At 36.9% G+C, this 16933-nt stretch overlaps 2 protein-coding genes across 3 annotated transcripts; both read left to right on the forward strand.

Moving 5' to 3' along the window:
* Positions 1–4518: 4518 nt before the first annotated feature.
* On the forward strand, positions 4519–7995 carry LOC113782793 (G-type lectin S-receptor-like serine/threonine-protein kinase At1g11330). The gene is made up of 7 exons (XM_027328715.1): positions 4519–5868; positions 6132–6239; positions 6325–6497; positions 6570–6780; positions 6905–7142; positions 7230–7380; positions 7485–7995. The coding sequence occupies exons 1-7, from the start codon at positions 4590–4592 to the stop codon at positions 7785–7787; spliced, it is 2463 nt and encodes an 820-aa protein (XP_027184516.1). The 5' UTR covers positions 4519–4589; the 3' UTR covers positions 7788–7995.
* Positions 7996–8539: 544 nt separating this feature from the next.
* Positions 8540–11913, forward strand: LOC113782794 (G-type lectin S-receptor-like serine/threonine-protein kinase At1g11330). 2 transcript variants are annotated; one of them, XM_027328716.1, is made up of 7 exons: positions 8540–9842; positions 10048–10164; positions 10253–10398; positions 10487–10697; positions 10826–11063; positions 11191–11341; positions 11441–11913. In XM_027328716.1, exons 1-7 carry the CDS (start codon positions 8558–8560, stop codon positions 11741–11743), a joined length of 2451 nt encoding a protein of 816 aa, XP_027184517.1. In that variant the 5' UTR covers positions 8540–8557; the 3' UTR covers positions 11744–11913. The 2 variants fall into 2 exon arrangements, with proteins under 2 accessions (XP_027184517.1, XP_027184518.1); XM_027328717.1 differs by lacking the exon at positions 11441–11913 and having other exon boundaries at positions 11208–11275.
* Positions 11914–16933: the final 5020 nt, after the last annotated feature.

Raw genomic sequence — 16933 nt, forward strand, 5'->3', positions numbered from 1 at the left:
CTCGAAGGAGTAGCTAGTTAATTTGCTATAAATGAATTTATTTCTTTTTCTTAGTTCTTGATGGACATCAACTAAAGAGGCTTGCGAATGGATTTCTTTTAAGTTTTGGCCTTCCAAAAAAAAAAACAAAAGAAATAAAAATAGAAAGAAAAGAGAAAAAAGAAAAAAGGAAAAAAGAAGATGTTTTTGTGACTCGCAAGTCCGCTAGCCACAAGGCTATTGGGGTCTAATTTAACTAGTGGGTCCCAATAGCACTTGTGACCAGCAAAACATGACACAAAAGATCTTTTGTGACTATTATTTGCATGTCACAAATAAATCCTATTTTTTTTGACTTTTTATTACACTCAAAATACAAGTCATAAAAGGTATTCTTACAAGTCACAATTGATAATGTGACTTTCATATACAAGTCATAAAAAATTTTGTGACTATTAAATCCGTGACTTTCATATACATGTCACAATGTGGTTACAAAAAGTTTTTGTGACTGTTTAGACCCTTTTTTGACCATCATTGACTAGTCACAATTTCTAGTAGTGAAACATGTTTTGCAGGATTAATAAAGTCTTCAATGTCTAGGATCTTAATGGCTAGTATGTTGAACTTTTTGGACTTCAGTAAATTTTGTAAAGTTTTGATTGTAGGCATAACATTGGCTAAGAAATTATGATGAACAAAATGAATCAATTGTGAGCCGCACAAAATGTTGATTACATAAAAAAGAAATTAAACGTTTACTATGCATTGTATACTTACAATTTACAAAAACTCGGAGATTACAGAAACTCAAAGATGGAAGGTTATCTTATCTAAGCTAAATTACTATATATTTTACCGGGGTTGTAAGTTGTAATAGTAAGACAGAAATTTTCTATGATGTGTCTAGCCAGTGCATAAAACCAACAAAAAATAAATTAACTTTTTTTTCTTGTTATTAGCTATCTATGATCTTTTGTCTAGTCATTAAATAAAAAAGGGACACCACAATAATTGAAGATAATTTTTACATATAATGATTTGAGATAAGAGCAAGGGTTAGTGAATATATTTTTATATTGGCAGTTTTAATTCTAATCACATTTATTATTGATATGTAATCAATTGGATTTTTTTTTTTCTTGGTTAGTGCCACAACTGAAATGAGATGCGTTTAACTCTAATTAAAAGGCATGATGGTAACTTAGGCATAACTGGACATAATATGTAACTTCAATCATCAATTATAATAGACTAATTAGAATAAACATAATTTTCAATCGAGAACTGAAGAATAATAAGATATCCAACCCAGCTGATAATCGGCTCATTGGTTTGCCAACTGGTCCGAATCTGCTCATTGGTTTACATCACTAAGATAGATGGAGTAGTTACATGGTACAATCTTGGAATACTTAATTTTAAGTGGTATACTAAAGTCGATGAAAAAGAAGAAGAGAAAGATATAAAACATTTCGTTCATTCCTCAATCTTGGAGATCAATCTCTTTTTTATACAGGGATTTAAAAGTGGATGTTCAATGACAAAGGAGCAAATTACACTTTACTTCCTGTGATATAACTAATTTTTATATAACCCCATATAGTTTAAAAGCTATATATAACCATCTCATAATTTGGATTAAAGTGTCAAACTGACGGAAATAATCATCCGTTATGGAACCTATGAGAATATCGAAATTACCTTTGTTTAAAAACTAAATAATTGAAGTAACCAAAATATATAAATAGAATATGTATGACACTCAAACCTTATATGGTTTTTTATTTTACCATATAATTCTCTTTTGATTTAGTGTTTTACCATATATACCCCTTATGATTTAGTGCTTTACTATATATCTCCTTTATAATTTTCAATAAATATCTATAACCCCCCGTGGTTAATAAATAATTTTCAACTTTACATAAATGTATTTTTGACATTTAGTTGACTCCGTTGTGAATTGCAATTTTCGTCACTCTGATATCTTAATCTAAACCATGAGGAGATTATGTATAACTTTTGAAACCATAGGAGGGCCATGTAAACAAATACTACACTATAGGGGGGTAAAGTGTAATTTATCCATGACAAAGACACCGAGCTGAAAGAATTAAAATTGCAACTTAGTTGTCACCATTGGGTTCATCAAATAGTCTTCAGGACGCTATATGCAAAAGGGCTTTCTTTTCCCAAGCCTTCAACATTTTTTTTTTAAATAAAAGTTTGAATGAGTTCAATTTTGATCACCACCATGAATTAGAGCATACATGATATTATAGGCAAAAGGGATTTCTTTTCCCAAGCCTCCAACTTTTGTCCTTTTTTTTTGCTAATAAAAGTTATAATGGGTTCGACTCTAATCACCACCATAAACCAGAGCATGTTTTTGGAATCATAGATTATTGATAATCATTTTTACATCGAGTACGAAATTCAAACATATGACCTTTCGTAAAGAAATGGTTCGTTCTTTTAACTATTGTTATTTTTGCAGCCAATGATTTGTAGAACTCAAAAAGATTTCACCCAAAAATTATAGGAGATAAATTTCACAAAAACTAATGTAGATGAGGAGGCAATTTACACAATATATATGAGAGAAGAGGAATAATGCTAATGATAATATATTAACCATACATCATAATAATAATGTTATTAAATTTTAATCTTCTTGACAAATCACAATATCAATAATATCGTAACTGGATTCAAATACAATTACTAAGACCGTAACTTGATACTGTTAAATAATAATATAAAAATTTCTATGTTTGAGTCTTGATTTAGTATGCTAACATGATCATATACCACAGCTTTTAGTGCGTGGACACAACCTCTGACAGTAATTTGGTTACCTGATGAGATAAAAGTAAACCACCACACTGCAGAGGATGGATTAATTTTTTTAAAAAAAAAAGAAGGAAGAATGGGATGCTTTGTAGTTCAGAGTAACTAACTATCAGTTTGAGAAGCCGCGTCTGGCATAAATTTTCTCTATGGAGTTCTAGAAACAAGCTGAATGAAAACATTGAAACGTTCAGGTTTTTGGATTAAAAGTATAAAAATTGTAGTCAAATCTTGTAGAACATCCGGTAGTTAATGTGTTTGATTTGTCTTAGGTTCGATTCTGTTTATTCCAAAAAAAAAAAAAATGAAATGAAAATGCTGATGCGCAAACTACTGGGCTTAATTTCAGGTTTCAGGTCAAATATGCTACTTTGAAACAGTAGAAGAATGTTTTATCTTTCCGTAAAATTAATTGTACCAAACATTTCTATCCTTTTTTCCAAGCCAGTGAATGACTTGTCATCCTTTTTTCCAAACATTTCTATCCGCTGTTAAAGTTTCTAATGCTTTTATTGGAGATACTGTTTCAGATAGTAAAGCTTTACAGAGCCAACTGCAAGCGCCAAAGGTTGGTCTCGGTAGCAATTTGCTGTGTTATAGGATTTTACCTAAAGATTAGTAGTTTATTGAGTTGACTTGTCAGCTTCAATAATGACGGCGGACAAATGGTAACTGACTCTCAAGTTTAAGCCGCATGATGAGCTTGATTCAGAGTAATAATGCAGTCAACTGGGACAATATATTATTAAGCTGACTCTACCTCCCTCAAATACTGACAAAGCTCTAAAAACGTCTAATAGTTTAGGGCAAATTCTACTTTATCCCCCTGTGATTTAGCATTTTTTTATATAACCTCCCTACGGTTTCAAAAGCTATATATAACTCCCTCATGATTTGAATTAAAGTATCAAAGTGACGGAAATGATCATTCGTAACGGAATCACTTAAAATGTCAAAAATACCCTTATATAAAGTTGAAAATTATTTATTAACCAAGGGGGGTTATGTGTATATTTTGAGAATCATAAGAGAATTATATGATAAAGTATTAAACCATAAGTGGGTTAGTGTGTCATGTATTTATAAGGGTAATTTCGATATTTTTAGAAGTTCCGTTACAAATGACTATTTCCGTTACTTTAATACTTTAATCCAAACTATGAGGGGGTTATGTATAACTTTTGAAATCATAGGAGAATTATGTAAAAAAAAAGGCTAAATCACATGGGGATAAAATGTAATTTGCCCTTTAGCTTATCATAATCAAACACATGGATTTCATCATGCATGACGGCTTCATGAATATGACAAGAGCCACGTTTGGGTTTAATTTTCTTATGGCATAACTTGGTCTAAATATCTAGGAAGAATGCAAAAATCTTGTATTGCCGACATTTTTAGAAGTTCCATTACAAATGACTATTTCTGTCACTTTGACACTTTAATCCAAACCATGAGGGGGTTATGTATAGTTTTTTGAAATCATAGGGGGTTATGTAAAAAAAATGCTAAACTACACGAGGATAAAATGTAATTTGTCCTTTAGTTTATCATAATCAAACACATGGATTTCATCATGCATGATGGCTTCATGAATATGACAGGAGCCACGATTGGGTTTAATTTTCTTATGGCATGACTTGGTCTAAATATCTCGGAAGAATGCAAAAATCTTGTATTGCCGTATTAGATTCCCAGATATAAACAATTTGTGGAGGGAATGAAATGGAGTTAGATTGTTAGATTGTTCATCATCAATGATAACTTCTCAATCACCAATGAGGGGATCCCTTTTTCTACTACTTGCTTGCTTCTGTTTAGAAGCTTGTACAGCGGTGGATTATATAACAATCACTCAGCCTCTGCAGGACTCCGAAACTATAGTTTCTTCAGGCCAGACTTTCAAATTAGGATTTTTCAGTCCTGCAAATAGTAGTGATCGATATGTTGGAATCATGTTCAATGTTCCTGCAGTTGCAGTAGTATGGGTGGCAAATAGAGACAGACCATTAAATGATTCATCAGGAACTCTGACAATCTCAGGAGACGGCAATCTTGTGGTCTTGAATGGGCAGAAGGAGATACTATGGTCATCTAAAGTTTCAAATTCTGTGGCAAATTCTACTGCACAACTCTTGGATACTGGAAACTTGGTTTTGACAGACAATCCCAGTGGAAGAACTCTGTGGGAAAGTTTTCAGATTCCGACAGACTCATATCTCCGGCGGATGAGATTAAGTTCGAGTACGAAAGGCCAGAAAATCCGATTGACCTCTTGGAGAAATCCTTCTGATCCATCTATCGGAAGTTTCTCCCTAGGTATTGAACCCCAGCAAACTCCACAACTCTTCCTTTGGAACGACAATAAACCTTATTGGCGCAGTGGTCCATGGAACGGCAGTGTCTTTATTGGAGTTCCTGGCATGGATCCAGTTTATCTAAATGGTTTTAGCCTGGTAACGGATGATACAGGATTGGTGTATGCTACCTTCACGTATTCAAATGATAGTGGTTTGTTGTACCTTGAATTGAGTTCCTCAGGGTCTATACTGCAGAAAGTTTTATCAGATAGAAAAGGGGATTGGGAGGTTACATGGTCAAGCCAAGGAAGTCAATGTGATGTCTATGGCATATGTGGACCTTTTGGAAGCTGCAAACCCCATGGTTCACCTATTTGTACATGTTTGCAAGGTTTTGAGCCTAGAGATAAGGTGGAATGGGAAGGAGGAAACTGGACTAGTGGTTGCACAAGAAAGGCAATGCTGCAATGTGAGAGAAATAATTCTGTTCGTTCTGAGGGCAAACAAGATGGATTCTTGAAGCTCCCAAACACTAAAGTTCCAGATTTGGCTGAATGGGTAGCAACTTCAGAAGACGAATGTGGTACTCAGTGCTCAAATAATTGCTCCTGTTTAGCTTATGCCTCTTATCCGGGCATTGGCTGTATGCACTGGAACGGAAGCTTAATTGATATACAGCAGTTATCCTCTTCTGACGGGGCAGATTTATACATACGTGTGCCTTATTCTGAACTTGGTATGACACTTCTTATTACAATGTTTTAGTAACTCTGTACTCTTAATGTAGCATTTTACTTTCTGCTTCCGCATTCAAATACGATTTGAATTCGATCAAGGCTATATTTTGGAATGTAACTAAGTTATCAAGTCTCCTTCACTTCTTTTTACATTTTTTCTATAAATTCTACAAGAAAGTCAAAATGACATAGAATTGCATTTGGCTAGTTCTTTCTCGATGGTAGGCTTTCTGAAGATGCTTTGAAACTTTGACATTTATAGGCAAGAAAAGGGACATGAAAGCAGTCATTGCAACCTCAGTAATTGCAGCATCTTTATCCTTTGCATTGTCTACATACTTTTGTTGGAAGTGGCTGGCTAAGCGGAAAGGTATTACTCTGATTTTAGCTTCATTTTTCAGATATTGTTTTTCCTCATCATAAATTTACCAAGCACTATTTCATGATAAGCACAGGGAAAGGAGATCAGATTTCATTAATTGAAGCAGGGGAAGTATTTAGCCACAACTTGGAGCAACACAAGCTTGAAGAGCTACCACTTTATAGTTACGAAACTTTAGCTAATGCAACAGATGATTTTGAACCAAAAAATGAGCTTGGAAAAGGTGGCTTTGGCCCTGTCTACAAGGTACACATCCTCAGCTGCATGTGGTGTTTGCTATGGTTGAATACTGCAAATGTAACGGTTATGTAACTGCAGGGAAAGCTATCAGATGGACAGGGGATAGCTGTGAAAAAGCTTTCAAAATCTTCTGGTCAAGGAATTGAGGAGTTTATGAATGAGGTTATGCTGATTTCTAAACTTCAACATCGAAATCTTGTAAGACTTCTTGGCTGCTGTGTTGAAAGAGAAGAAAAAATGCTTGTGTACGAATACATGCCAAATAAAAGCTTGGATACCTATCTCTTTGGTTAGTCAATCTGGTGGTTCTTTTTCCAATGTGGTTACTAAAGTTCCATAGAACCGTCTTTCTTTATGGAACCCAACACTGTTTGATAAACCTATGATGATTTTAGTCCTCCTGATCTTTTCAGAGTCATCGAAACCTGGTTTACTTGATTGGAACACCCGCATTAGCATCATTGAGGGGATTGCAAGAGGCCTCATTTACCTTCACAGGGATTCAAGATTGAAAATTATTCACAGGGATCTAAAAGCAAGCAACATCCTCTTAGATGAAGATCTTAAGCCAAAAATATCAGATTTCGGCTTAGCAAGAATTTTCGGAGGCAACCAAGATCAAGCAAATACCAACAGGGTTGTAGGAACCTAGTAAGCACATACTGCTAAAATGATATCCTATAATGCAACTTCCGTAGATTAACTTTGTTCTCACGTCCCCAAATTATGTGATAACAGTGGCTACATAGCCCCTGAATATGCAATGCAGGGAAGATTTTCAGAAAAGTCAGATGTTTACAGTTTCGGAGTGCTATTATTGGAGATTGTAAGCGGAAGGAGAAACACGGGCTTTTACCATGATGAGTACGAGCTCAGCCTTTTAGGATATGTAAGCTTGTTTCTTTATTAGGACTGCAATTCTAAAGATTCATTTCCATTTCTAACATTTCAATCTCTGAACTCCAAAATTCATCAACTTGCCAAATTTTTCAGGCCTGGAATTTGTGGAATGAAAATGATATAACAAATTTGATAGACCCATCATTGATCTTTGATCCATGCATCGAAGTGGAGGTCATGAGATACGTACATGTAGGACTACTATGCGTGCAAGAATATACAAATGATCGGCCAAATGTCTCAGCTGTTCTGTCAATGCTGAATAGTGAAATTGCAGAGCTTCCTCGTCCTAATTTACCAGCTTATATAGGAAGATTGGGTGCTTCAGCTCGATGTTCTCAAAAAAGCACAGATTCTGTGAATGGTGCAAGTCTAACAAGTGTTCTAGGCAGATAGCACATCCCGATACATGTTTTTTTTTTTCTTTTGGGGGTAAGTGTTTTTCATCTTTCGAGTGCACAGAAGATGTGAAGCACATTGATGTTGTTTTAGAGGGTACTGGAAAAAAAAAATTCGGTTATGCTGCCATCCTTGTCGAACAATGAATTTTTTTGGTTCAAATTGCCTTTTGTACCTTAAATCAAAGAATGGCTAGTTGTCTGGATGCTATCTACGTCTTAAACACGCAAGGAAAAAGAAAATTGAAACCTGTGACTATAGACTTTATAGTGATTGTTGGATTCAGAATAACAACTTGTAAATCAATGAGTGGTGTGTGTTTCTCAACAAACTTGCAATGCTAAAAGAACAAGAACCAAAATGTTCTTTGATCTCATTCCTGTCGTTGTCCTGAGGTTAACGGCACAACTTCTAAAAGGACCCACAACGACGAATATAAGTGTAGATTTTTTTCTTGAACCAATTTCCGCGAACATTATCTCCGATTTTGCTTTATAGAAGTTGAATCCTGTTAGGTGGAAATTTTTTTGTCGCATAAATACAGTGCCATCATGGGGTCTAAATGTCGACTTTGAAACATGAATGCATATGTCCAGCTGTCTGAATTGTTGTGGGTGAATGAAGGAAAACTTGCCATTAAGAAATACTATCCAGCAGCAACGCGGTTTGAACTTTGAATAGAAAGAGGAAGAAGTCAAATGTGAAGTGTCGAAACTCAAATAGTTAGTTGCAAAACAATGATAGACCATTTTCTCTGCAGCAGGAGAATGAAGGAACTTGCAAACTTAGTACCTCTGCTACTCCTGTTTGCTTGCTTCTGCCCAGAAGATTGCAGAGCTAATGATACCATTACAATCACTAAGCCGATTCGTGACCCCGAATCTGTAGTCTCCGCGGGACAAACCTACAAATTGGGGTTTTTTAGCCCTGCAAATACTAGTAATCGCTATGTTGGAATCATTTTCAATAAATTTCCTCAACTGACTGTTCTTTGGGTAGCTAACAGAAACCAACCCTTGAATGATTCCGGAGGAATATTTTCCATTTCAGAAAATGGTAACCTTAGGGTCCTGAACGGGCAGAAAAAGGTTTTATGGTCTTCTAATGCTTCAAATTCGGTGGCAAATTGTAGTGCACAACTCTTGGATACTGGGAACTTAGTCCTGAGAGACAACTCAAATGGAATGATTCTATGGGAAAGTTTTCAGCATCCTACAGACACCATTGTCTGCAAAATGAGACTAGGGGCAGGCCCCAAGAACAAGAACCGGCTTACCTCATGGAAAAGTCCTTCCGACCCATCTATTGGAAGTTTCTCTTTAGGTTTTGATCATCCAGGAATTCCAGAAGTCTTCATTTGGGATCAGAGTAAGCCTCTTTGGCGCAGTGGTCCATGGGATGGCAACGTGTACATTGGAGTTCCTGGCATGTATTCAGGTCGACATGTATTACATATGGTGAATGAAAATACAGATTCTGCATCCCTTACCTACGATTGCGTCAATGATTCTGTTTTGACATACCACCACTATGTATTGACTTCCTCTGGGATTTACCTGGAGAACGTTTGGAACAATGACCTAGGAGATTCCACGGTAACATGGTCAAGTCGAAAGAGTGAATGTGATGTCTATGGCAAATGTGGCCCTTTTGGAATATGTAATCCTCAGGGTTCGCCAATTTGTACATGCTTGAAAGGTTTTGAGCCAAGAGACAAGGAGGAATGGAACAGGGGAAACTGGACTGGTGGCTGCTTTAGAAAGGCATTGCTGCAATGCCAGGGGAACATATCTGGTGGCCAGGAGGCCAAACCAGATGGGTATTTAAAGCTCAACAACGTAAAAGTTCCAGATTCCTCTTACTTGATTGGCGTCCTCAACCTCATAAGGGAGGAAGAATGTGGTGATGAGTGCTCAAACAACTGCTCTTGCAAAGCTTATGCATATCCTAAGGGCATTGGATGTATGCACTGGAGTGGCGATTTGATAGATGTACAACAATTCCCTTTTGATGGGACAGATCTATATGTGCGTGTGGCTTATTCTGAACTTGGTAATTACTTTTCCAGCCCCTTATTCATTACTTGCATCTTGCATATATGGATGTGATCCAGTCTATGACTAGTGAAATCTTCTTATGCTGTGTTGATAATTTATTGCACAAATCTACCTCAAAATGATGCTGGAATTTGATATGATGGCACATGTCTAGTTCCTTGTAAATTCTCATAATCTGCTTTGAACCACCTGAAATGCAGATCACAGCCAAGGCAAAAGTCACAAGAAAGCAGTCATTGCTAGCATAGTTGTTGTGATATCTTTGTTCGTCGCTGGTTTTGCATATTTCTTATGGAAGTGGTTGCCTTATCATAGAGGTAAAGCGCTAGATTAGCAAAGATAAAGTCACGACATATTCGCAATATGGAGAAGGTGCACAAAGCTAACTTTCACTATTTGAAGCAGGTGAAACAATCATCAGAATGAAAGACATGCTCAGCGACAGTGAAGATCAGCTTCATCTGTACGGTTATGAGACACTGGCTAACGCAACAAATACTTTTCATGTGGAAAACAAGCTTGGGAAAGGTGGTTTTGGTTCAGTCTACAAGGTATATCAAGTGTTCGTTCGTTTTTTTGCGGAACCTTATGCAGTTTGGACTGTAAAGAACTCAATAATCGTGTAGCACACATATGCAGGGGAAACTGATAGACGGCCAGGAAATTGCAGTGAAAAGGCTTTCAAACTCTTCGACTCAAGGGATTGAGGAGTTTAAGAATGAAGTTCTGGTCATTTCAAAACTCCAACACCGAAATCTTGTCAGACTTCTTGGGTGCTGTGTTGAAAGAGAGGAGAAAATGCTAGTCTATGAATTCATGCCAAACAAAAGCCTGGATGCCTATCTATTTGGTTAGCTAGCTATAATTTCCTGTACCAAAATGTTGATTACTAGGATGTCTTCTCTGTATTTACAGAATTGTTGATGGATGATCGTCTGACTAAACAATAAAACAGCACTCCGTTCTGCCTGATTTCAGATACATGCAAACATGATTTACTTGGTTGGAATAGACGCACCATCATCATTGAAGGGATCTGCAGAGGCCTCTTGTACCTTCATAGGGACTCGAGATTGAAAATTATCCACAGAGATCTTAAAGCCAGTAATATTCTCTTGGACGGGGAGCTGATTCCAAAAATATCAGATTTCGGCTTAGCAAGAATTTTCAGAGGCAACCAAGATCAAGACAATACGAACAGGGTTGCGGGGACATAGTAAGCACGTACCAGTTATCTCAGTTCAATCATGGAAACTGCAAATACCCACCCCCCCTTTCCCCCTCCCATTTCTGTTGAGTTTAAGCATAAATCAATATCACCCCTTGTTGATAACGGGATGCAGTGGCTATATGGCCCCAGAATATGCAATGAGAGGAAAGTTTTCTGAAAAGTCAGATGTCTACAGCTTTGGAGTGCTGCTGTTGGAGATTGTGAGTGGAAAGCGAAACACTAGCTTTGGTAACGAGGCGAATGATCACAGCCTGGTAGAATATGTAAGTTTCTATACACGGCGATTCCCATATGCAAAATTCATTCCACTTTTATACAACTCATGATTAATTTCAGTTGCATTTTGTTCCCACAATTTTCAGGCCTGGAAACTGTGGAATGCAGGTGAAACAGTGAAATTAATCGATCCAAGAATTTTTGATCCGTGCATTGAAATGGAGGTCTTGAGATACATCCATGTTGGACTATTATGTGTGCAGGAGCATGCCAAGGATAGACCAAACGTGTCCGCTGTTCTGTCAATGCTTAACAGTGAAATAGTTGAGATCCCTTATCCCAACTTACCAGCTTATAATGCCATATTTTGTCCTTCAAAAACTGTACATCCTGAACAAGGTATACATTCCCCCAATGATGTCAGTATAACAGCTGTAGAAGGCCGATAGCACATTTTACAGCAATATGGGCAAAGATTAGTAGAATAGTGAGGTATCCAAACAAAAATATTAGGGTTTTCCAAATCATTTGTTCACTAGTGTTTCTTTAGATTGTTCCAGTAAAAACCAATCGCCATTCTGTTCTGAAGGTATCAATTTTAATTTATTTTTTTCTTTAATTTTTTTGATCAAATTTTATAATGACATGTTTAACACTTTGTCTAAGGCATGCAGTTTTATTCCTGGTTGCATTTATAAACTCTCCCATTTAAGTACACCTCCACAAAATACTAAAATAGGTAGAATTAATTGCAATTTCAATTCCTAGTAGTTGGCCTATGTGTCAAAGTCGTCCCTAATGCAAAGACAATACAACTCACTATCAGTTAATAATCAATAGCGCAAAAAAATAATTATGTATATTATACCAGTCGAGACTGATTATGCAAACCAAAAAAAATGTATATGAGAAATTAATGGCACGAATAAATCGAATAAAAATAAAAATGGATAAAAGTTTAATTAGAATTCCTATTACCCATTGAACACAATTTCGTTGTAATTCACCTTCATTTTATCCTAAAACCCTCAATATTACTATTTTTAAAATTTAAGCCACTATAATTGTGACGACCCCACTTCTCCCAAGGGCGAACCCAAGGGTATCGGCGGGCCGCCTGCCTAGCTCGCGCCAGGACTCAAAACTTAAAGCAATAAAACTAGATAAATCGAAAGAGCACTTTATACAATATATACAACCACCAAAAGTTCTATTTACAGCTTCAAGAGTATTGAGTCAACCCACTCTAATATACTATGACCACAACCAGCAGAAGATAGACCCTAAGAAGGGTCCTTATACAAACCGCCAAAATAAAGTAACAAAGATACTATATGTCCAACTATTACAATCAAACCTAACTAGACTAGTGTACGTGCCAAAAGTCCCCGCATCGGCCCCTGCTAAGGAAAACAAAAGGAAAGGGGTAAGCTATATGCTTAGTAAGTAAACAGGGGCGAAAGCATAAATTCACGTAGCAACAATTACACAATAAGAGTAAAGCAAAAGCAGAAAAGAACAACATCATATAATAAGGATACGGGTGGCTCCAAAGCCAATTCATGTGCCATGTATGATCTCCTGCCGACACTCCGTCGACCGCAAATAATAGTCCGTAGAACTTCACTTATACACCCACCGACACCTTATCACCCTCACTGGCCAGTCACCTCACAAACTTGCCCGGGCGAACGAAATCACAAACTTGAGCTTGAGTCACAAGCTCGGGTCACAAAATTGGTTCACATACTCAGCGAACCGGGTTCACAAACTTGGTGACCTCAAACCAAGTTGGACTGACTTCGACCAAGCCCTAACCGGCTCGAATAGTCCATCTAGGTATTGAGTTCAACCTCAAACTCACAAAATTCACAAAATTATTCAAAAGTCACCCTGAGCCACCAGCTCAAGGGTTTTAGTTCCAAAATTGCTTATATACATAAGCCATGTTCAAATATGTGTGCAAATTAGGGTTTAGAGCGAGTGCGATAAAGTACACCCTCGTCTAAGTACCCTCTTCATACATATCGAAACACATAAGCAACTAACATACAAAAGCGGCCTGAATACTTACTCCAAATACAAAAGTAGTACAAAAGCGGAAATCACTTCGTTGGTTGGCTAGTAGTGGGCCCCACCGGCTCCGCCTAGTTCACCACCGTCTGAAATCGAAGATTGTGTCACAATATATCACAAACAGCTACTCACACACGTAAAACAAGCAAAACGGCAAAATTGGCACGCGCAAGTGCGAAAACGGCAAAAAGGGGCACACGCGCACGCGCGGAACGGCAAACGGGACGGCCAAATCGGCCATCTTAAACCGTTTTGGTCGAAAGTTAGGCTAGGTGTGTCGGATCAAGGTGAGCGAGATACCGTTTTGAAGCTAAGAGGAAGGCCTACAATCCTCATGAAGACACCTTAAGCTAGATCCGAATCAAAACAGGTCAAAATCATGAAAAACGGTACCAGAAGTTTACATTTTGAATGGCAGACAGGGTCTGTTTACGGGACCATAACTCCCAGTTCACAAGTCCAAATCAGGAAATTCCAAAAGCATTAGAAAGCTGAGACATAAGGGTAAAACTTTGATGTTTTGGCCAAGACCTGAATCCACTCAGAACAGAACGAAATTCGGGTGTCAAAATACCCGTCAGAACTGTCCAGATACAAGGCAGTTCTGACGATCGCTTTTGTTTCGGTCATAACAGGAGCTACGGAACTCGGATTTCAACGTACTTTATACCGTTTCGAAGCTGAGACCAAGATCTAAATTTCATATGAAGGGATCAGCACCCAGTTCGTACATGATCAACACGGAAAAACCCACGATCAGAAACTAAAATTCAAAATGTACACAAACTAATGTCTAAAACAGGCCTGAGGGTTTGGTCCATAACTCAGGATACTCTAATCCGGTTGACCTGAGATTTTACAGGTAGATTGAGGACTTAAGAGGCTACAATATTGAAGAAGGCCACTCAACCCAATTTCGAGTGTAACTACGTCAAAAATGTAACATATTATACCAGAATCTCTTAACAGGTTCACAAACCGTATTCTAGTGCAAACATCATAAAACAGCCTATATAAGTCCAAATCCAGAAATTCCAAAGCCATCCACAAGCTTAGAAACAGGGATATAAATCATCAGAAGGCCTCAACAACTGATTCCAAAGCATTCCCAACAAAAACAACCAATTACAATCGCAGTTCCTGCATTCGGGTAAAACCAGAACAGCAATAGTAATTTCGACTTATCTCACTCTACACTACTCCGATTGACCTAAAATTTTGCAGGCATCTCTAAAATGTCATTCCCTACAACTTTCATGTTTTAAGCCAAGGCCAATTCGGCCTCTAACTAGGACCTAAAATTTCGGACAGAATGTTCTTATCAAAAACCCTAATTTTCTGAAATGCTTCCAAACCAGAAATTGATTGCAATTAATCACTTTTTCCACCCCCTAGAGTCATTATATACCATTTCTAATCATCATAGATAATCACACAGTCATGCTTATATTAAAACAGAAAAATCCCCAAAATAATAAAAGTTCATCACTTCAACCATAAATCAAGAAATAATCCATAAACTTGCATCTTATACTACCACTAAGCATGATTTAAGCATCAATTAAAGGAGGAGGGTGATTCTTCACAACTTACCTTAAACACAAGAGGGAGAGAGCTATAAGTCTTCTTGGCTTCCCAAATACTTCCACACAACACCTCACAAGCACTAAACTAAGAGGTTTTATGGAAGGAAATCAAGATTAAATGGTTAGTTTGTGAGATTGGACAAGTTTGGAGCAAGAAACTTGGAAGCTTTTCTTTCTTTTCTTGGAGGAAGTGGTTCGGCCAAGCTTAGAGGAAAAATGGGGAATTTTTGGTGATTTTTATGATTTATTTAGTCAATGGTAAGACAATGAATAGTGGTCTTAAGGTTGGACCACTCAAATGGTGACACTTGTCCCTCATTTAATGACTTGCCTACCTTTCTTTTCTCTCTCCTCCACCTATCCACTTAATACCTATAAATATCTCTTCACACCTATAAATATCTCTTCACACCCGATAATTTAAATCCAGTATCCAAAACTTAACCTAGTTGGCCGAATTTTTCCGAACTTTTCGCACTAGTGGGTCCCACGTCCGATATACGTTCTTAATTTCTCAAAAACTAACCGATACTAGAAAAATCATCTAAAACCTATATTTACTCAGAAAAAGAAAATGTAGAAAAGGCGGGCGATAAAAACCCGAAACCACCCCACCGATTAACGAATAACCCTCATCTCAGATTACGGACGGACAGGGGCCTCACAATAATGATTAAAATTCCAAACATTAGGGACCAAAAGTACGAAGTTAAAATTATTGACTAACGGTAATTTAATTTTGACAGTTAGTCATTCTTGAATTTCCGGTCAAATGCCCTACCTAATATAAAAAATTTTGAAGACCAGATTTGTCTTAACCGAAACATCATTAAGGATCAATTTAGCACAGAAACTAAACATTGGTAACTGAAATTACAATTCTCCCTACTAAAATATGTGGGCCCACTTAAACATTGCCTTACACAAACCCTTAATATGTAGGTAATGTTTGTTTGCAGGGAAAAGTGTGGGAAATAAACAAAAATTAATATATATATATATATATTTTTTTTTTTTGCATTTTCTAAGTCAAAGCCTCGGATCAGAATATTCAAAAAAGGACGAACTTGATTTCTTTGATTGGCTATGACTTTGCAAGAGAAAAACACCATAGCCACGAAGAAAAACACCATAAATAAATGAACGACTTGGTCCACCATAATATTTGGTGTCTTTACTTTGACCGCCATATATGGCGTGCAAGCAAACGAGAACCAGCGAAGTACCTTTCACCAACTTTCAATGGTCAAAAGCTAGTCAAACTTTACCAGGGAGCGAAGCAAGAAAGCATATTTGGGGTCTGGGGTCTCTTTAGGTCTAGCAGGTTTTCTTGTGAAGGTTGATATCCCACATCGGAGTTGGGGGGTTTGGGTAGTTAGTATATTAGTCTCCTGTGAGACCTTCAAAAGTTACTGGCTTTTGAGGGTTCTCACGGGGTTAAGGTTAGTAGAAAATTTTTCAAAAGTCTGCTGATTTTGCAAAAGAGAAAGCATATTTGGAGTTCTAACGCTTTTTTTTTTATTAATTTTATTTTGGTAAGATTAAATTAAATTAATTAAATTAAAAATGATTCCATAAGAGAATCTTACTGCTATTGGCAAAAAGAATACAAATATAAGTTAGAATGGTTAGTTAAATGCTAAGTTATTATTACCTTTTGATAGCTAAACAAGTCTGGAGGAGAATGAAATCATGCAACATAGGGATTTAATCACATTTGACTCCACAAGCATTATTGACAGTTCAGTAAACGTGGCTGTGGTATTATCACTTTTCAAGATTTAAGGTTGTATAAAAAAGGGATGAGAATGTCAAATGAACGAGGCTGACAAGGAAAGAAAATGTTAAATAAATGAGGTTAACTAGTCTAGAAGTAGTATTTTAAGTTCTACAAACTTCATTAAAATAATTGTTTTACTATAATAATTGAACACGTTTGCTCCATAAAAAAGATGGGAAAGAAAAGTAAAATTCACA

Source organism: Coffea eugenioides, chromosome 9 (genome assembly GCF_003713205.1).
Source record: "Coffea eugenioides isolate CCC68of chromosome 9, Ceug_1.0, whole genome shotgun sequence".
Lineage (NCBI taxonomy): Eukaryota > Viridiplantae > Streptophyta > Magnoliopsida > Gentianales > Rubiaceae > Coffea > Coffea eugenioides.